The sequence below is a fragment of the Diabrotica undecimpunctata genome, chromosome 3 (genome assembly GCF_040954645.1).
Source record: "Diabrotica undecimpunctata isolate CICGRU chromosome 3, icDiaUnde3, whole genome shotgun sequence".
In the NCBI taxonomy this organism is placed as follows: domain Eukaryota; kingdom Metazoa; phylum Arthropoda; class Insecta; order Coleoptera; family Chrysomelidae; genus Diabrotica; species Diabrotica undecimpunctata.
The window spans coordinates 109,635,002-109,656,844 of NC_092805.1; the positions used below are offsets into that span (position 1 = coordinate 109,635,002).

The 21,843-nt window shown below is 30.7% G+C and overlaps 2 protein-coding genes across 4 annotated transcripts in view; one reads left to right on the forward strand and one right to left on the reverse strand.

The window, feature by feature from the left end:
• Positions 1 to 21,843, reverse strand: part of Dhc93AB (Dynein heavy chain at 93AB) — a 295,262-nt gene that overhangs the window by 34,397 nt on the left and 239,022 nt on the right. The gene's annotated exons all lie outside the window — the stretch shown is intronic.
• LOC140437218 (luc7-like protein 3) overlaps positions 1,694 to 21,843 on the forward strand; it is a 35,067-nt gene continuing 14,917 nt past the window's right edge. The window contains exons 1-2 of one of the 3 annotated variants that reach the window (XM_072526594.1): positions 1,694 to 3,002; positions 6,754 to 6,892. In XM_072526594.1, the coding sequence (XP_072382695.1) occupies positions 1,855 to 2,931 (1,077 nt within the window). In that variant the 5' untranslated portion in view covers positions 1,694 to 1,854 and the 3' untranslated portion in view covers positions 2,932 to 3,002; positions 6,754 to 6,892. Of the gene's footprint in view, positions 3,003 to 6,753; positions 13,654 to 21,843 lie in introns of those variants that run through there. The other 2 variants (XM_072526593.1, XM_072526595.1) reach the window with 2 other exon arrangements.

The window sequence follows — 21,843 nt, forward strand, 5'->3', positions numbered from 1 at the left end:
CAATGCAAGATTATTTTATGATTAGAGGGCGGCTATTCTCAAAATCTGGACAATTAATTTCAGAGCGAAGAAGTCGTATGCCGGAAAAGAATGTACAAAATATTTTATTTTTACATTGTAATTATTACCTCTGAGTACGTGTCAAATGTGTTGTTTTTAATGAATATTTTGATTGATGATTTTGATGTATGTTTATGGTATTGTTCGTAATGCGCGTCAAAGTCCAGTTTTTCAAATTTTTATTACATATTTTTTTGCGTCTCATAGAGTCTTTAAACATATACCCGAACTACAATTACTCGCTAAAACGACACTCCGTCCTAACTGCAAGACGCAAGAGTCTCGCAGGCTTAGTCTTGTTCTTGAGTAAATCTTGCACGGTCAGTCTTGGTGTTGGTCTTGTTAAAATTAGGCGGTCTTGGTCTTGGTCTTGCGAAAACGCAAGAACAAGACCAAGACTGCAAGACCAACACCGATTTTGGGCAACACTAAAAATAATGCTCCAATTACATATCTTGAAGTAGATTGCAGCTTTTCTTTTTACAAGTAAAAGTACTTAGTTTGAGGACATTTTTTTACAGACAAGTTCTTAATAGAAAAACATTATTTATTACTTATTGTTTTTTCAACAACAGCGATATAAGTTAAGTAGGTACCTAATACCTAAAGTACAATGATAAACTTAAAATTATTAATAATTAGATAGTTTATTTATTTTGGCAATACCTCTTTTGTATTATAATATATTAAAGCACTATTTTTTTTTATAAAGTACAATTACTAAATTTACTAGTTTTATTTTAGAAAAAAAATTAATGTGTAGGACCTTATCTTAATTATTATGAGATTAATGCTATTTTATACAAATGTGAACACCCGCACAAAATTATATGATTCGCATCATATAATTTTGTCATATCTGATAAGCTCCCAGCCAATTTTGTTTTTTTTTTAATGGATTTTTATGCAATCCACTTGCCAAAATACACAGAGTAACCAACCATGCGTCTATATTCTTTGGAGTAACGGTCAACGTTATCCACGTTGTAACCATAAAACAGATTTAAAAATGTGATTGTGACGTCACATCCTATTTAACACAAATTTTAATTTTTAATAAATTTCTCCATATATTGGAATAAGTTTCGTATTATATGTGGAGTATTCTTTTTAAATAAACGATCTGTAAAAATATTAAAAAAATTTTATATAAACAGATAAATTTCCCTTGTACTTATATTTAAAAATTGTTTACATTGTATTAATAAACTTTTGTGTAAGTCTTTGATTAGAAAAAGACGTTTTTGTGAAATTTACTTTTGAGAAAAGATAATAGTTCTTTTATTTTTATTTTCAAGAATCTTGAATAATTTGTCATATTATATTGAACCGGTCATATATTTCCGGTTGTCACATTTCTTTCTTTAGAGCACCTTCATGACTTGTTGATCACATACTTTGCAGGGGCGAAAGCTATGCTGGCGATTAATATTTGAAAATTGCTATATGATCGAGATTTTTGGGTAAAATTGGTCTTTTGTTACAATTATATTTGTAATTAGATTAAGTAAATATGTGTAATATTATTATTAGATTATAATATCTTCTATTCGAACATTCTATTTTTACGCAAGAATGGCTGTAAACGTATTACTACAGTCGACGTAGGCCACATATCCTAGAACTGTTGCTAAGTTCATCCGGATAAGGAAAACAGCATTTTATACAAAAGTATGGCTGTGTTTTGGCTTTTGCCCGTTACAAGACTTATGCATTTTATACATACATCATAAAATAGTAATTGGTCGTGAGATATTTTTTGTTATTAGTGACGTGTTTAAACACCATTTAATTATGGCCGTCACCGCAGCTGCCCAACTTTTAGACGAATTAATGGGTAAAAATAGAAATGTAGCTCCTGATGAAAAAGTTAAACCAACTGACTGGAGGGATGCGATTTACTGCAAGTATTACTTGGTGAAATTGTGTCCTCATGATTTGTTTGTAAATACCAAAAACGACCTTGGTACTTGCCCGAAAATTCATGATGAAGATGCTCGACAATTGTTCCAGGAAGTGAAAAATACAGATCAGAAGAAATTGCAATATCATGTAGAGTTCCTGCGTTTTTGTGCTTCTATAATGAATGATCTCGAAAGAAGAATTGATAAGGGTAAACAAAGATTAGCTCTTATGTCAAGTTCTACTGAAACTGTACCAAAAGTTGCAAAAAACAATCAAGAGCAGATAAATATCCTTAGCCAAAAAATTGAAGAACTAGAAACCCAGGCCGAACAAGCTGGTATAGCAGGCAATGTGGAACATGCTCAGGGTATTTTAAAGCTTTGTGACCAACTCAAAGAAGAAAAAGATGCTCTTTTAAAACCAGCAGATAGAACTCAAAATAACAACTCTGACCTTACACAAGAAAAACAAATGGAGGTGTGTGAAGTCTGTGGAGCTCTTCTTATTGTGGGGGATGCACAACAGCGTTTAGAAGACCATCTTATGGGAAAACAACATATGGGGTATTCAAAATTAAAAGAAATTATTGATGAGATATCTCAGTTAGTGAAGGATACCAGAGAACTACTTTATGGGCCCAGAATATCAGAAAAAAGAAGCAGAGAAAAGGATTCAAGAAAGGAAAGAAGTAGGGATAGAGGTAAAAAGAAGGATAGAAAATATGATATGGATTATGAACAATCAAAAACAAAAACGGAAAAAGATGATGATAGTGAAAGGGATAGAAGACCAAAAGACAAGTCTAGGTTAGATGATAGAAGCCATAGAAGAGATTCTCACAGAGATCGAGAACATAGAGATAAAGAGAGATATGAAGATAGGCATAGAAATAGAGACAGGGAAAAGAGAAAACATCGAGATTCTAGTCATCATCATAGTTGTAGCCATCGCAGACATAAAAAATAAAATCCTGATATAGATAATTCTTCACTATAAATTGTGTGAAGGATATAATATGTGTATTCTGCAAAATACAGGTTAGTACATATTATAGATTTGTTAATGAAGATCGAATGTATATAATTTCAAAACTACTCAACATTTGTATGTCATTAAAATGTATGTAATAGAATAAGAAATATTTAGAATTGTGCATTCAATTATAGATGTATTGTTTAAGAAAATTCGTAGATAAATACACATACATTGGCTCATCTTACTCATGATTATGAACTCATAAAATAAGAGTATAGAGTTTACCTTAAAAATGTGATTATAAATGAATACATAAGTGGATAAAATAATGTCTTCATTTATAAACACATTTTTATGGTATACTAATAACACTAGCCTTTTTAATAATATTAGTTTAAATTAAATTTAATAATATAAGTTGTCATCTTAAAACTATTTTGTTTTATTTTCAATTGATGTAACTTGTATGGGTTTAACTTATTAATTATTAAGTTGTTTTCGATTGTAAATCTTAATATTCAAAAATAAAACCTTTTTGAAGAATTATATTTTTGTGTAAATAATGCTTATCCACCAACTACTTATATAAAATATGACAAGAGCTATAGTTAAATGCTAACGAGTTTGTACTGCTTGAAGCTACTAGTAGTTGCTTCTAAACATTGAATTTGAAACATAAAAACTTACCCTCATTAAAATAATCACTGATTTTTTAAGCCCAGAGTTAGCTAATTGTCTGTGCTCATTGTTCATATTTCTTCAATTGTTTTTTTCTTATTCTGACCAATTTCATTCATTTTTTCTATCCCTTTTCCCTGGTCTACTTTTTTCCTTTTCTATGTTCTCTTTTATTCTATGTCCACTTCTTTAAATGTTTGGTTTTCTTTCATTAGCTGTTCTTACCAACCCATGAGTATCTCTAATTCGTCAGCTGTTTGAGCTGATGTTCAGATGTGAAAAGTTTGACTAATTTGTGCTCCAATTCCATATATATGGCTTTTATTTCATCAGAGCAATAGCAAGCTTTTGCTAAAAGTGACCAATATTTGCAAATTTTGACAGGCCGAGGACAGAAAACAATTTATTTAATTTTTTAGTTTTTTACCAGCAAAGCAGGAGGCACCTCTGGGCTCGAATCATTAAAAGTGGGAAGATTTCGTAGACATTAGTTGTACTATTTGATTTGAATAGGAGTCAGTTTGAACAGCTGACAAAGTAGAGATACTGAAATAACTTATATATTGTTTTATTCATTCAGATTCAGACATGAAAAGTTTGGCTAATTTTTGCTCTAATTTCATAATATATATAAATTTTTATTTTTAAATTGACTTTGAATTATTGAATTTAAAATTTATGTTTTGGCACCCATTTTGGAGCCATTATTAAGAGGGATATGGTTCTGTTTGAGTTTGGGGTCTCAATCTGCCTACTCCCCTCACTAGTGATGTACCAGTATCTTGTTCTCCACAAATACAAGAACTGTCAAATGGCACTGAGGTGTTAATCTGCTTACTCCTCAGTGTCAAGTTATGCACAGTGTATTAGTATATATATATATATATATATATATATATATATATATATATATATATATATATATATATATATATATATATATTTCAAAATAATGATTTTTTGGCTTTTATATCATACTAGTCCATCTGGGTGTGATGACGTAATTGATGATTTGTTAAATGAGAATAAGGGTTGTGTGCTAGCTCATTTGAAAGGTTACTCAATTCTCTATTTATTAATATAAACATTAACATAATTATTTATACATAGTGGCAAAACAAATGTTTGAATTAAATTAATTGATTCAATATTAAATATGTATGTATGTAATTTATTTAATTCAAAATAAATTTTACAGCTGGCAGAAAGTAAAAAAAATGTTAATTTTATCAAATAAACATTGCTTTTCACTTAAATTACATGTTTAATCTGCCTCTTAACAATAATTCAAATAATGACGACAATCTTCTTAAATATTGCAGATAATTTCTGAAGTTATATTACAAATTTACAACCTAAATCTATTTTTTAAATCTTGTAAATTTTTTGGTCAATCGATAATGTAGATCATCCTCATTGATTTCAAAAAATATATTGAATTAAATGGGAAGTAAATTCTGTCTATTATTAAAACACTTTTAAAAAAATGTTTATTAATAAATGTTTAGTACTGATTTACTTTCTACTAGTATGAAGAGACAAAAATAAATTCCTATGTTAGCTATCTAAATAATGAGAACTAAAAGGAACTATAGCAAAAAGTCTAGTTTTTAAAAATTAAGTTGGCTTGAGGCAAATTTAAGTCAGTTCTTTACAATTTTTTATAATGACTGGTTTATTACATGAAATAAATAAATAATGGCCCCATTAACCATGAAATCCATTTAAAAATATAATTAGATTGAAAATTCGTAATATATAACTCCAGAAAAGCTCCATAATGTTCAAAAAGATTGTCATCCTTGGTTCAATTACTGCTAACAGGCAAGTGGGAGGCAATTTGAACTCCTAACAGCTGTAAAATGTACTTTTTATTAAACAAATTATATACATAATTCAAAAATTAAATATTTTTTGGCCACCCTGTATAAATAATTGTATTAATGTAGAAAAGACAGTTAAGATTTGATGCACATATAGTGCCTCTACTATTCACTTATATGTATACTGGTGTAGAAAGGCTTCTATACCAGTTGTTCTAATCAGTTACTAAGACTAAACACATATAAGCGAATAGTAGAGGGACTATACATAAAATCATATCTTAACTGTCTTTTCTATATCTTTATTTACTCATTTATTTTGAGTATAAGAAACCAATTCATGAAAGGTTCTTACCTAGGTGAATCAATATGTTGTGGAATACAATTTTAGATTTCCCATGCCGGTACATTCATTGTCTGTTTGCCTTGAAAATTGTAGAAGGCACAGATTTAGGTATTAATCTGAATTTGTTTTTGAACACTTAGAAATCTTCGGTTTTCTAAATTTTTTTAAATTATATTAATGTTTTTATATTACTGAATAGAGAATTGAATATTGTTTCAAATAACCTAGCACACAACCCCTATTCTCATTTTATAAAAGTCATTGATTAAATCATCACGCCCAGATAGAAACGTCACTAATAAATTCTGCTATTTCTGCTATTCTGTAGCTATATTATTATGCCAAAAAATCATAATTTAAAAATAAAAATAGACCTGTTTTAGGATTTGTCACCACTATTACCAATTCCAACAAAAATGAATAATTATTTATTTATTATGAAATATTATTATGAATTTATATATATATATATATATATATATATATATATATATATATATATATATATATATATATATATATAAACTAAGGTACACTCGAAGAGTGGTGGGTTTTTCGGTCAAAGTGGAGAAATAAAAGACAAAGACGATCGTCTTTGTCTTTTATTTCTCCACTTTGACCGAAAAACCCACCACTCTTCGAGTGTACCTTAGTTTATATTGGATTGACAGTCGTACTCCTTTTCTCGATATATATATATATATATATATATATATATATATATATATATATATATATATATATATATATATATATATATAATCCCAATTAAAGTTAAATATTAAATTAAACAGGCGATATTTAAAATTTTGTAGAGTAATATTTTGCTTAACAAAAACTTATGTATTATGGCATTGTTAATATTTTTTTTGTCTAGTCATATGAAATTTTCAGTACTTCAGATCTACAAAATTTAGTCATTGGAGAACTGTATAAGTAATGATGAATTTAATTTTTTCCTTGTAGCACAACCAGAACACACTTCGTTTATTCAAGAGTTTCTCTTCTTAAAAATGTGACATAAACCGAATAGAAATAAATTGAATCCAGTTATAATGGAAGGTATGGAGCTAGATTCCACCTCTCCAAATATAGACATATTCAGGTACATTAAATTTGAAATTAAGTAATAGCAAATACTAAATAAAATCAGCTAATTAATTATTTAATTATATATGTCTTTGTGTGTAATTTCATTTTTATTATTTAAGATGTTCAGAAGATGATTAATTACCAAATTTACACCAGCAATAACATTTCCTTTCATGTTTCCTTTTCCAAAATTTTTTTTCACTCTTGATGTAACATAAACATTTCAGTAATTGTTTTTATTGTTTAAACATGGGCCATATCTTCAGAATAACATTCTAAAAAGAAATATTTATGGGATAAGTTGATTCTAAAATTATTTAATTATTTAGGTTGAACCTCGTAATGTTAAAAATATCCATAACTCAAAAAAATGTTTTGTTCCCTTTACTTCAAGCCTCAAATTTTCGATTACTGAAAATATCAACCCTCTGTTAGTCCAAATAATCAGAGAGTCTCTGCAATCCATTTTAATACACATTTTCCCTCTATAACTTGAAAAATTAATACCGCTTAAGGAATTCATGACTCACATTTATATGTGCTTCCTTGCTTGGTGTCATACATTTAATTTCATTATCTTTGATTTCATTTGAAATTTATCGAAGCAAGTCATTTGTTCTCGATTGAAAAATTCTCAGAAGCAGATTGGTTTTACCGCAATATACATCAATTTGCACAACAGTTTACCAAGAAAATTGTTAAAACATGAGTGCTGTGAAACATAAACTGAAAACTTGAGTCTCACTGAAAAGTTAAAAGTGCTCGAAGCTGTAAGAGCTGTCAAAAGATGAAAGATGTTGCTGAACAATTTGGACTTATCAATGAGTACTGTATCAAAAATAATAAAAAATGAATCAGACATCATGAAAAAAATTCAAAATCGTTAAAATTTGTTCTGCAGAAGACGACAAATTGTAGAATTTCCTGGCTTGGAGGAGTGCTTACTTAAATGGTTTGGTGTTAGTGGACCACTGTTACAAGAAAAAGCCGAAATATACTCTAAATTATTGGGAGTGACTAATTTCAGGGTCAGTAATAAATGGCTAGAAAAGTTCACAAGAAGACATGAACTTGCCTTTATAAAAGTTTGTGGGGAAAGTGTAAGTGTGAACATTGAAACCTGTAACAAATGGAAAAGTGAATTGCATTGTTTATTACATAGTTACGAACCTGACAATATCTTCAGTACTGACGAAACGGGACTGTTTTTTAAATGTCTTTCCGATACAACTTTAACTTTTGAAAATGGTAAATGCCATGGTGGAAAACATAGCAAGGAACGGTTGACTATTCTGTAAGCAGCAAACATATCAGGCACGGAAAAACTCTCACCATTAGTCATCAGTAAATCTAAAAAACCTCGTTGTTTACAAGATTTCAATCACTACCATTGAAACATGAAGCAAATGCAAAAGCATGCATGACTTGTGCAATTTTCAAAAACTGGCTCATAAATATTGATAAGAAAATGTTCAAAGAAAAAAGAAAAATCTTGTTATTCGTTGATAATTATACAGCCCATAATGATATTCCACAAATGAAAGTAATGAAACTTCAATATCTGCCTTCTAATACCACATCAAAATTACAGCCTATGGATCAATGTATCATTAAAAACTTCAAGTCATTATATCAAAAAGAAGTTGTCAGGAACATGTAGGATAATATGGAAGAAAAAAGAATTCTATATAGATATCTTGCAATGTATTGTATATATTGCATGAGAAGGGCTAATTAGGCTAATATTATATAAAGTTATGTACATTGTGGTTTTCCATTGTTGTTAACAGAAGAAGCTGAAATTTAATATATTTATAATTTACTTATTGCAGAATGGAATATAGTGGTATCTGAATCAGGAATATACTTTGTGGACTTTGTTACATACAACGATGGAGTTTTCACTGGTGGGACATTATCTGAAATTATCGATTCAGCTTAGAAAACCGATACTAATAATTTAGATGACATAGAAGACTCGAATAATACTACATGCTCTCCATGGGTTATTTTATTAGGTAGTATTTTTGTGATCAAATTTTTGTCTGATTAAGTGCTAAAAGGAAATCAATCAAATCAACCATAAATTTAATTTAAAAAATAATGATATTGGGACATTTGATGGTAACATATTCCTTTTTTGGAATATGTTACCATCAAGTAAGATGATAGATAGCACAAATAGTCCAATGCTTGCTCTGATATTAATTTCAGGACAAACACTGGAAAATGTACGGAGCAATTTTATTTATTTACCATCGCTACTAAAATCATCATCATTTTCAATATTTGGTAAAATAAAATTTGCTTTATTTTGTTTTCCATAGAAATGTACCAGATCCATAATAAAAACAAGAATCAAAATATAAAAATATTTGCCTCTAAAGTTATGCAGAATACAATACAGCTTCACCTTTAGTATACCACAGGTAACTAAATGCCAAATTCCTTTTTTTGATTTACATAAATTACCCAGAATAAAGGTCATTAACGTACGTTATAAGATGACCCTTTTGACAATGCTATTTATGTCAATGCTATTTAACATTAACGTACGTTATAAGATGACCCTTTTGACAATGCTATTTATGTCAATGCTATTTAACATTTTCTAACTAAATCTCCCCAGAGCCTCTATTCAGACATGTAGATTATATATTTTAGATTATACACATTTCCATTTTAATCTTAAGCTATCTTAGCTGTTCAAAAGTAAATGATAGAAACATCCATTCTTTCACTGAAATTTTTTTAATACAATAGGGAAAAATTCATAGTTTTTATCATCAATTAAGCCTTTAAAATATATATTCAAAGTTACAGCAAATATTGACATGTTTCTCCAAAAAATTCTTTTATATTGTCCCTTATCCTGGAAATTGCGTTCGCTCAACAGTCATATTTGGAACTACAAAATAATTTCTTGGTCAACTTACTTATGAAATTTTTTCCCGTCATTACTTTTGTTGTAGTTCTAAGGATATCGCTAGTGGCCAACGTTGTTGGAAAACTGTATATATATATAACAGCTTATTGTTGGTGTGAAAGAGAAATATACAATGTTAGAATATAATAACAAAACAGTAGAATTTTTAAATAATTAAAATATTAAAACAATAAACAAAGATCCGACGGAAAAAACAAATTAAACTGGCGTAGAATACCCATAGCCCTTAAATTATACTCTTTTATTAAACTACACAAACCTGATCGCCTAATAAAACCTGTAATTTTTTTTTTATACAGCTCCGTCATATAAAATTTCAAAAAACCGTTGGAGATTATTTTAGAACATTAAATTTTTACCTAAATTTACCGTAAGAACATAATAGAACTAGTTACTAAAGTGTATAGGAACTAACAGGACACTTGACCAATTCTTATCGTATATTAATTCACTCCATAGGCATATTGAATTTACAGTAAAAACAGAACAGAATCAATCCATAAATTTTCTAGATTTAAACATTACCAGACTTAGAAACTAACATAAGTTCTCCGTATTGCATAAACCTACCTATACTGAAACGACTGTACACAATTTATCATCCCATCCTACACAACATAAATTGGCAGCCTACCATAGCATGCTACATAGATTAATAGAAATTCCCATCTCAAAAAACAATTTCGAGATAGAATTGAATATCATTAAGCAAATAGCAGTGAACAATGGCTACAACGAACAAACAATAAACAATATTTTAAAATGAAGTTAAATGTGTCGATAGCAACTTTCATCAGTAGATGTCTCTAGTAGCATACTCTGGTAATTATTTTTTCTATAATTGCTAGAGTAGTCGGTGCGTTTTGGTTTAGTTTGAGTTTTCTTACAAGCTCTCTCTGATGACGGGAAGACCCAGAAACACGTGTCAGGGAGTGGTAAGAAACTCAAATTAAATCGAAACGCAACCATTTTCGAATATTTTAAAACAAAAACTACATAAGAAAACCTTGAAATTAGTATTTCCACTACCAGGGAAAAATCCAGTACCTTCTGATCGATTATATATACAGGCAAGATATCAACAAAAATAGCCAAACACAGAAAGGAATAACACCAGCTTTCAGAACAAACAACAACTTAAGCAAATATATTAAGAACAAGAGCCAAAAGAAAAAGCACTTACAGTGGTGTATACAAACTTAAATCTGGCGACCGCCCAAAAACTTACATCGGTCAAACTGGTAGAACTTTTAACAAACGTATAGCAGAACACAAAAAGGCTTGCAATAACAGAAAAACAGATTCTACTTGCGCACTTCACTTTCTTGACCATAATCATTCTTTTAATGACCAATTTTAAATTCTTCACCTTCAAAATAAAGGCATTAACACGTTCATTGCCACCAGTTAATTAGTTGTGCATCGACTGTGCCGCCCACCTTTTTTTTCTGATTTTTATATTGAATGTTTATAATGAATAAAAAACGGTATTACAAAATTAAATGTGATTTTATTAAAAAAAAAACACTTGATCATTAAGAAAAATACACCAATGGGTGTAACCGGCAATCTAATGAAACTTTCATTAGAAATGCCGATTACACCCATGGGTGTAAGTCAAATTTACAGTAATTTTTGGCGATATGGCTTTAAAAAACAAAAAATACAACACTTAAAATCACTTAGGGCGGATGGTATTTAAAAAAACACTTGACACAAAAACCAGGTGATCCAGTGCAAGCGTTGCAAACATAAATAGTTGCTTTTCTTTTATTTTGCCTCCTGCATAATAGGCACTCCTTCCTTAGGACTCGTTTTATCTTTTTTGAAGTATCTCCTGTACCGTAATTTGCTTCAATTGTTTTCTCTATTTTTTCCAATTTGTAAGTCTCCAAAATTAATAGTAAGAAATTATATAGCGACTTTCTTGGTTGTCCTGAATAATTATTGTATATAATTAGTGAATTTCGTAACAATATTTGCAGTATATGAATAAACAATTTCTTATACCAACGCAAAGTTTTCCGAGAGCACGGATAATATGCGAGCATTTGGTCTTGATGGTCAATGCCGGACATATGTTTGTTATATTCATAATTGGCTGTAGGTTTCAACTTTGCTTGACCTCGTTTATTGGTGGTTTTCGTCACTGTATTACCAAATTCCGTAGTTAAGTATAATATCTCTCTTTTGTCCTTCCACTTGCCCACGTGAACTTCGTTGCGAAATACGGATTTATTCTCTCCTTTTTGTAATCTTTTTTGTACAAATTCTACACTGGATTACTTTTTCTCTTTCTGTGTAATGTTCCTGTACAATAGGTTCCTTTTGTAAGCAGTTTTCGTCCCAATTATAAATACCATATTATAAATAAACATATTATTAAACCTGTCCATAAATACCAAATGTTCAAGATTGTATTTCGCCTCTAACAACTTCAATACCACTTTTTCTGTGTGACCAGTACCGCTGGTTTCATCTCCTGCTCCACTGTAAGCGATAAAATTGTGAACCAATCCATATTTTCTGTCAACATGTACATTTTAATACCATACTTATGACGTTATTTTGTATATATTGCCGGAATATGTCTTCCTCTCCAAGACATCATGGATTCATCTAAAGAAAGGGATTTACCTGGAGTGTAAATATGTACAGAAGACTATAAAGTGTATATGCATACCAAAAATAGATCACTTACGTAAGGCACTCTGTCGACACAGCTGTAGTGATAATAAATTATAATCATTTTTTTGGCAGTGTTGAAAATAAAAGTTTTCAGTGTTTTCCACAAGGAAACTAAGTTCCTGTAGCTGGCTGTATACCATGTATCACAAAAAAATTTTATTTCAAATTTTTAAAGGTATAAATAAAACACCCAAACGGGCTAAATCACAAATACAGAACGTTTTCGGAATGTAAATTCCATCATCAGTGTAACAAAGTGTACATGCTATGAGTCACTAAAATATATGGGTGAAACCCCTTTAAATGTTATAAATTTACAAATATGTTACATTATATGTTATTTAAAATTATGATGTTTAAGTTACCGTTGCCATATTACCAATTCCAACGATGATGGAATTTACATTCCGAAAACGTTCTGTACTTGTGATTTAGCCCGTTTGGGCGTTTTATTTATACCTTTTACTAAAAATTTGAAATAAATTTTTTTTCAGTGTTTTATTGTTAGATATACAATGTTGCCATAAACCTTATAGTGGTTGCACCTGCAGAAACGAACAAATCAAAATGAGAAAAAAATACTGTAATTAGTTATGTCCTAATTGTTTCATGTTACATCCATATTGGAAGACTATTAGGCATGTTCGAATTCGGAAAAACTATTAAATTTTGAGCTAAATTTAATATTTTTAAAAAGTATTTGTTATATTTTGTAGGTAAAGAGACGGTATCTATAAAATTTATATGAAAGTTTTAGTCGAAATAGAGAAATAAAACATTTCAACCATCGTCATTTTGATGGAATAATTTATTTTTGAATGCATAATTCTGAGTGGTTATTATTATTAAATTATGAGGATAAATGTACCATTTTTATGGATTGTCAGGCCATGTTATGGTATCCATCATACTAATTAATTACTATTTTATATATAAAATATGTGTTATGTAAACAAAAGTTGTTGCAGTTATTAATAATTAATAAAAGAACTATAACATTAAATTCTGTATGTAATTGGTAAAATTCTACAACTTTTGTATACAATTCAAAAGATTAATGTTAAAAAATGGTTTGCTGCTTTTATAGCTATAATATGTAGTTGAATATTACTATAAAAAATAAACTGCTCTTCATATAAGTTTAATTTTTCATTTAAAATATTTATTACTATTAAAATACTACCAATGCAGTAAACCAGAGATGGGACATTCATCACTTATTCATTCAAAGAGCTGCATCCTTATACTGATCTCTTTATTTATCCTGACTCCGTTCATCTGGGTCTTTAAAAATTAAATTTCCCATGACTATACAAAACACTTATACATTGCTAGCCAAAAGGTCCCTTTCTCCTCGTATTTTTTGAACGGTTATACTTATAATAGTGAAGTTTGAAGGGGGGAAATTAACGGACGTAGGCTTCCGTAGATAATTTTAAATGGGACCTTATGGCAAGTGATATCTCGTTTGAAAGGTATTGAACATATCTATTCAGCGATGTAAATTTAACATCCGCTTCTAGTTATTTGTCGAAAAAGTTGACGTTTTTCAATTCTCTATTTGTTTTTATCTGTAATTTTTACATAGGCAGAATGGTACGTACAATAATTAAAAATTGACATAATTGCATATGGTAGTGAACCCTACTTCTTCTACAGCCCGAGTTGCGTCATTGTGGAATCAGTCAACAAATCAGTACACCGAGTGTTGGCTAAAAACAAATTTCATCCATACAAATTAAAAATTCTGCATCTACTGTGTTTTGCTGGTGGAAGAGCACCCATTTCCTTAATTTTTCCCGTCTCTTTTCCTTTTTGGCTTCATGTAATTTTGGTATTATGCAGGTAAGAGCATGTTATAATAAGTAGATCTTTTTGCTAAACAATCAATCAACAATACACCTTGCGCATCTCCGAATACTGAGGCCATAATTTTGTTGACTGACTCCTTAGCTCTCAACTTTTGAGGTGGAAGTGAACCCTTATGCTTCCACTGCTTCCTCTGAATTTTTATCTTTGGGTGATAATGTATCCATATTCCGTACATTCCATTGAATCCAGAGTCACGTACCAAAGTTTTTCTGCTAAAAGTGTAAACGCCGTTGAGAAATGTCCTTTGCGTCATGCTTCTGATCAGCTGTAAGCATTCGAGGAACCCACCTTGCAGTTAGTTTCTTCATAGCTAAACCTTTAAATGTAATGTTTTGAAGTACATGAAATAAAAAGCTTGTTTTCTCCACAATTTAATTCAAAGGGACCTTTGATATTTTAGGATGACGTCGTTGACTTTTCTGACATTTTTTTTCGATTGTGACGCTGATTGAGGTAACTCCGCCATGTTCATCTTCACATATTTCTCTTCCATACTTCTTTCCACTACGTCGTAAGACACAACACAGTTCCCTAATATCACTGTTAAATCGGCGTGGATTTCTTATGGGGATAACTGCTTTTTCAGCGAATATTTAATCACACCTTTGCTCTTTCGTGTTAATTTTAGCACTGATGGGCATCTGGCTTATACGCTTGCGCGATGAAATGTCACTGATGCTAGCTGGGGTCTTGCAAATCCAGGTATGGTCCACGGTTCGTAGACTTACTACCGTTGCCTACTCCGACTGGAGTGGGGAGAGTTAAATGCATGATTTATGTCACCAGAGTACATAAGAATACAAGCCCATTTATTATCACAGTTTGTTCGTGGTAATGATCTTTGAGTTTATTATTTGCTTTATTATTTATCGTTTCTAAGATATCTTAGTTTACTTTATATTTTTGTATTTGAAATTTTGGTGTTGTTTCCTGTAAAAACTTATTTTAAATTATCGAAGAAAAGTTATTTATTGTAGTTGTACATCGTACCTATTTTTACATGAGCATATTTTTTTATCAGGTAGGTTAAAACTTTAAAATTTCATTGTGTATTAACGTAATAATAATGTTGATAAAATTTTAGAATGTCAGGCACAGGTTGTAGTGTGGCCACTTGTAAAAATAATTTTTATAAAAACAAGAATTTTGCTGATTCTGATCAACAAATAGCATTTTTCACGTTTCTCAAAAATACAAAATTAAAAAAAATATGGATTATGCGCTGTTGCAGAAAAGATAAAATAAATATAAAAACTGCTAGAGTATGTAGTAATCATTTCAAGGATGATTTTGTGGATGACATGTACGCTCGAATAATGGGAACTAGGCCTAAGTTGAAATTAAAGGATGGAGGTAAGTGTTGTTGACTTAATGTTAAAGTAATAACTTTAACTCTCAAGATATTTCAAAACAAACACAATGTGAACCTACAGCAAGAAGAGATAAAAGAGTAGCAATGAAAACATAAACAGCTATCATTGAAGACTTATTAGAGGTGCAAACACAAAAGGGAAAAAACTAATCTTGTAACCATTGATTTGTCTGATGTATCCGGTACAAGTAAAGAATCGGAGGAATATATTTTAAAATGAAAATAAGTACGAGGAGTTGCTTGAAGAAAACCAAAAACTAAAAGGGAAATTAGGAGAAAATGAACAAGATTTTTGTACTACCAGAACGAGGATTGTAGAAATAAATAAAATAATCAAAGAAAAAGACATTGATAGTAAGCAAAAGATTTTGAAATACATTGGTCACATGTTTAGTAAAAACGAAATTGAAATTGTGAAAAAGAAAAAGAGAGCATTTTGGACGACATTTTAGTGATGGCAAGAGGACTTTTTGATAAATGGAAGTAACCAGTCTACATTGACTTTGATACAAGTATGACTGACCATATTTTGTCTATCATAATTACTGAGTTGCACAATGTAAAATATAATGTAATTGCATGTGTGTCTGATTGCGGGGGAGGCAATATTTGGAAACTAGAAACAAGAAAAATACTAGGAAAAAATCCAGGTATGGTGCAAAGAACTACTAACGTTTCTCATTATGGTAATCAAGAAAAAGAAGAATATATCGTTGCAAAAGCTTTTCAACAAGCAAAGATAAATAAGATGCCACCTGAAGTACCCACAAGTGTAGATATGTTCGTGGATCTGTAAAGTCAAAGTAGCAGTAGTTCAGACGTATCACAAATAGCTAATATAACAAAAGAAACCGAAACAGATGGGTTAATATATATTGCTGGTTTCATTGCATTTAAATATAAAAATCAATTGCCAGATTTAAGAAAGCATACCTATGGGGAACAAAATATAAATGTTCACAATTATTCTGTACCATCTTGGGTACAACATTTATCGTTTGGTGGACTCAGTAATGCATCATCGGAATGGGTAGACCAAGTAATGACGATGGAAAAATATTTCCAAAATTTTCATGGTGAAAACCTTAGTCGGGATAAGAAAATTATACATCGAACTGCAGAGTATATTTCCAGTCATTGTTCGGATATACCCCTTTGTCTATATTATATTAAAAAAATGATTATGTAGTGTATATTTATATCTATTGGAAATACAATAAACTAGCTACGTTTTTTACCAATTAAAATTTTTGCCTAATATTTAAATTATACAAATAATTCTAATTCGTATAATCCTAACTGACCTCTAAGGGCCGGTAATTCATTCAACCGTTGATCCAGTATTGATGGAAATTCAGTATACGCGACAAATTTTCAGTGTAAAATGGAGATTGAAGTCCTAGATTTACGTAAATCCTGCATTAACCGTTGGATAAATGTGAACAACCGGTTCTGATTAATTTTAAGTACCAAACTACGTACATATCAACAATTTTTTCATAATTAGGTATTATAATCCACTAAAAATCTTTATTTCATAACTACTATTTTCCATACATCAAAGACATAAAAACGCAGATTAACCATGTTACGATTCAAATTACTGTACTTTCGTGACGTATTTGCGGGCTTAATGTTCATTGGTTAGTCGGAGTAGGCAACCGTTGTAAGTCTAGGAACCGTGGGTATAGCATTGATTATAAACCACCCATGGGTGGTTTATAATCAATGGGTATTGTCAATATATATTCATGTAGCTTTTTGTTAAGTATAAATTTAAAGTTCCACTTATATAGGAACTAGGAAAAAAGTAGGGATTCAATTTCTAATATTTTTGCAAAGTATTTTACAAATCAGGTGTCGGTATGCATTAATGAAAGTTATAGTACTAGTCTACGATCTTTCTGAAAATCAGCTAATTCATTGACATCTTTTAAATTTTCCGGTTCTGTTCTAATTTTACTGTAAATTATTTGTTTTCATTTAATATAATGTTCACAGCTTCAATATTTTGTCCTTTATCCAGTGGCGCACCTAGAATATTCCTGTGAGAGGGGGTTTGGTTGGGCACCGAAATTTTTTTTATGCTACCTCCATTTTGAGTCCTGAAAATTTGTGAGTAACAGTGTCGGAATAGTGTCTGGGGGGGGTTTAACCCCCAAAACCCCCCCTCGGTTTCCAAAACTAGGAAATAGATAACATACACTATCGGATAAAAGTGGAGAAATATTGATAAATGTACAAATCCCGATTTTCCAGTACTGTATGCATGATAAAGCACTTAATTGCGTTGAATTTTAAACCATCAATTTAGGCTACTAGCATTGGTGAATTTGGCGTTCAAATAGTATGAATTTATAAACTCATTATGACATAAATGCAAATTAAAGCGTCAAAAGTACAGCGATGTTTTAATCAATTTCTTCAAATAAAAGAAATTTGCAGTAAAACTCAAAGCAAATTTCTGTGCTGAATTAACCATGAAAAGAGATATTCCAATTTCGAAAGACTTAAAACAGAGAGTTGTACATTCATGAAAGGTAAAAACAAGCTGAAATTTTAATATAATTTAAGTAACTCAGTTAAAGTGTGTCTACAATAATGTCATTATAAAGTGTATAATTAAATGGCAAATTGGAAAACCTACCAAATTCGGAAAGACCAAGACAAAGAAGACAGCTCAGAGAAAATGGATAGAAATAAAGTTGTTTGGTACAGCAATGCGAATTGCAATTACATGTCAGCATTTAAATTGGACAGTAGACGATTGGAAAAAGGTGACATTTAATGATGAAACGCGATATAAATTTTTAATTTTTCTTTATTGTCGCTGTCTTGTATCATCTCATCCATAATAATGTTTAAGAGCAAAGAGCTCAGTGACTCACCCTGACGAATGCCGTTCCCAGTTGGTTATGGATTGGTAAGTTCTCCGTTTATTTAAGCTTGAATTGATTTTATTTGTATATGTTTTCCAGAGTTTTGAGTTAGATTATGTGGAATTTGTCCATCATATAAGATCAATGAAACATATAGATTTTTGTCTTAAGCTAAAGACGACATCTGTGCAAGATCTGCCCGATTGAAATCCTTGTTGTTCATCTTCTATAGATATAAGGCCATTAATTTTGTTATAATCCTTGTCGTATGTTTTAATATTGTGCTTAGTATGTTAATCTTTCTATAATTCGAGGAAAGCTGTTTATCCCCTTTTTAAAAATGACTGTTGTGGTGCTAGTTCTCCCTCCATTTGGGATTCTATGTTGATAGAGGATTTTCTGAATTAATTGAGCTGATAAGAGCAAAAGTGGTGTAAGTCCAAAAATCAAGTTCTCAATAAATTAGTGCTTTACTAGAAACTCTGTACCCACGAAGGTTTTTATGGAATTTGTTGTTTGGACAAATGGGTGTATAATATAATGCTCATGCTTATAGTATGTATTTTTACGTAATAATCTTCATAATGGAGATTTTATTAGCCTCTCAAATGTCTTAAGCCAGTTTTACAACAAACGTGTTTAATTATTATTTGCCGTTTATGATTTGCATTGAAGTGATGTCAGACTAAATTTAGATGGAAAAAATTATACACTGGTTTTGAAATTCTTTATTAAAAATGTGAAGTAATACAAAATATGTTTTTATTGCTAGAAAATTAAAAAGTATATAAGAGAAACCATTATAAAGGAAAAGCAATATTAAGGTTAAGAACTGGTGCCTCCGTTCTATCATCGAATGCGTCTATACGTTCTAGTGGTCCCACGTCACCCACGTTATCTGTTGACGTTTTTAAAATGGTGAATCGGGGGAATATAGGGTAATAAATCTTTCATATTATTTTTTTGCTGGTGTAACAATCCTAGGGCAATTAAACAAACGGCGCTGTTGAATTTCATAAGAAGGTTGTGTAGAGCCTTACGTTTTCGGAAACTGTAGCTCAGAAAAGTCTTGTATGTTACTTAATGTTTCCTTATAAAACATTGTATGAGGACAGTTTTGACGTGACAACGTCTTAAATTAGGTTGTGGCTCGGAGTCACTCATGAAAAAGTGTAACGCCCGCTCACGTCTGTTACGATGAGTCACCGAACGAGAGAGAGGCCCGCCGGACCGGCGAATGCCTTGCGTCTCTCTCCCACTCAAACATGATCGGTCCGCTGGTGCGATGCTATTTCTCCTATCATCGTCCTATCCTCAACAAAATCACTCAAATAGAAATTAGTTAAGTTTAAGTTTATATGTACAATGTTTTAGTAAACAAAATATATTTCTATAGTTAAAATTTGTGCAATTCTTATTTTCGTTCAATTCCTTGTTCATATTGTGCAATTTAATAATATTCATATCAATAAATATTCTACCGAGAAAAAGACGTTGTCACGTAAAATCTTCGCCCTTAAAACCGACTTTACAGGCAACCGATTTTTTTTTTAAACGCATCCATTGAATTTGTAGCCAGTTAATTAACTTTCCGTCTGTATTTAGTTTATTTCTTCGTACCGATTTTTTCAATTGTACTGTACCTTTAAAATCTTCTTGTTTCATTACTGAAAGTTAAACTTATTTTTTCTCCTAGCATTATGGATGGTTTCATACTAGTCATATGGAGTATAATGTAATTGATTTTTTGCGGCAGATTCAATATTTTTAAAGTCAGAATCGGTCCTCATAAATGAGTGACCAAACACTAGAAATTTGTGATCTATTATTTCAATGGTGTTATTAGGATCCATTACCATTTTACGATAAGTTTACAGTTTTACCACATGGAAGCATTGCTAAACGCTATCATGTCTGTTTACCGTCTGCCTTACATTTCAAATGTTTTATTAAGCAGGATGCAATTTTCTGGGATCCTCTAGAGGCCGTAGTTTCGTCCCATACATACATCCACGCTTTATGGGTATGTATGTCATGTACACCTAAATTGTAGCAATATAAATTTCAGTTGTAGTAGTAAATTGATGTTGTCAATCTAAGTTAAACGAAATTACATGATAATTATTATCAGACTGAGCCAAACATGCATCGTTTTTCATTGCAGCTCTGGCCTTTTCAGCTTTTCTTACATGTAGTTCATGATTGGCTCTCAAGGTTGTTTTATCAGATTCGTCAGCTGCGTCTATGCGTAACTTGAATCTATCACATTGTTGACAAGTGTCCTTTCTAGTATGGTTTTGTTCAGAAAATATTTTTCTGTACATGTTTTGACTGAATGGTTCTCGTATAATGGCTGTTGTAAACAGGAAAACTGTTAATATGATTTTTTACAAACCCAACACGCGCTTCATCAGTTTTATTGGAACTTGCAATTTTCCCTCTTAAATCTTCCCTACTTTACCAGAGTTTTCATTCTGCAAGGCTCTTGTCATTCTACTATTAGAAATTTCAAATGTTTGCAAAAAATACCGCTTACAAATAATGTGACTGAAGCCCTCAATGGTCAAAAAATACTTTATACATACTTCCATTACGCCTTCATCTAGTCGTAACTGCAAGTCTTCGTACTAGGCCACATATATTACAATTTTGTCTTTTATAGTCACCCTTAGCCCAAAATGAGCCAAAGAAAATTTTCCGCCTCAGTAACCTTCTCGCAGCATTTTTTATTGCACTTACAGTCTTTATTTTGAAATATTTTATTCTTATCAGCATTTCTTTTTACCTTTTAAAATCCCTTTTCGACAAAGAAAAATGTTTTGTACTTTTGACAACAGTATCTTGATCCTTTTCACATACAGAAGATTCTACAGTGGCTAGAACAAACCGCAGCATTCACTTACAAGTTGAGCTCGTTATCATCTGGAACAACAAAAAGTAATACTTATTTTACCAGAAATGATACACATTTATATTACTAAATTATCAATTTATGTATACCCATGTATCCGACTAAAAGAACCGGTGTAACAAATAAAAAAGCTATTATTATCTAAATAATGACAAATACTTACCATCACTACTATTACTACTTCTTGATTTGTTTGGTTTAACATAATCCAAGTCTATTATGTCATCATCTGAATCAAAGCGGAAATTTAATGATATAATTACTAGAAAATCAAATGTAAACTGATATTTAAAAC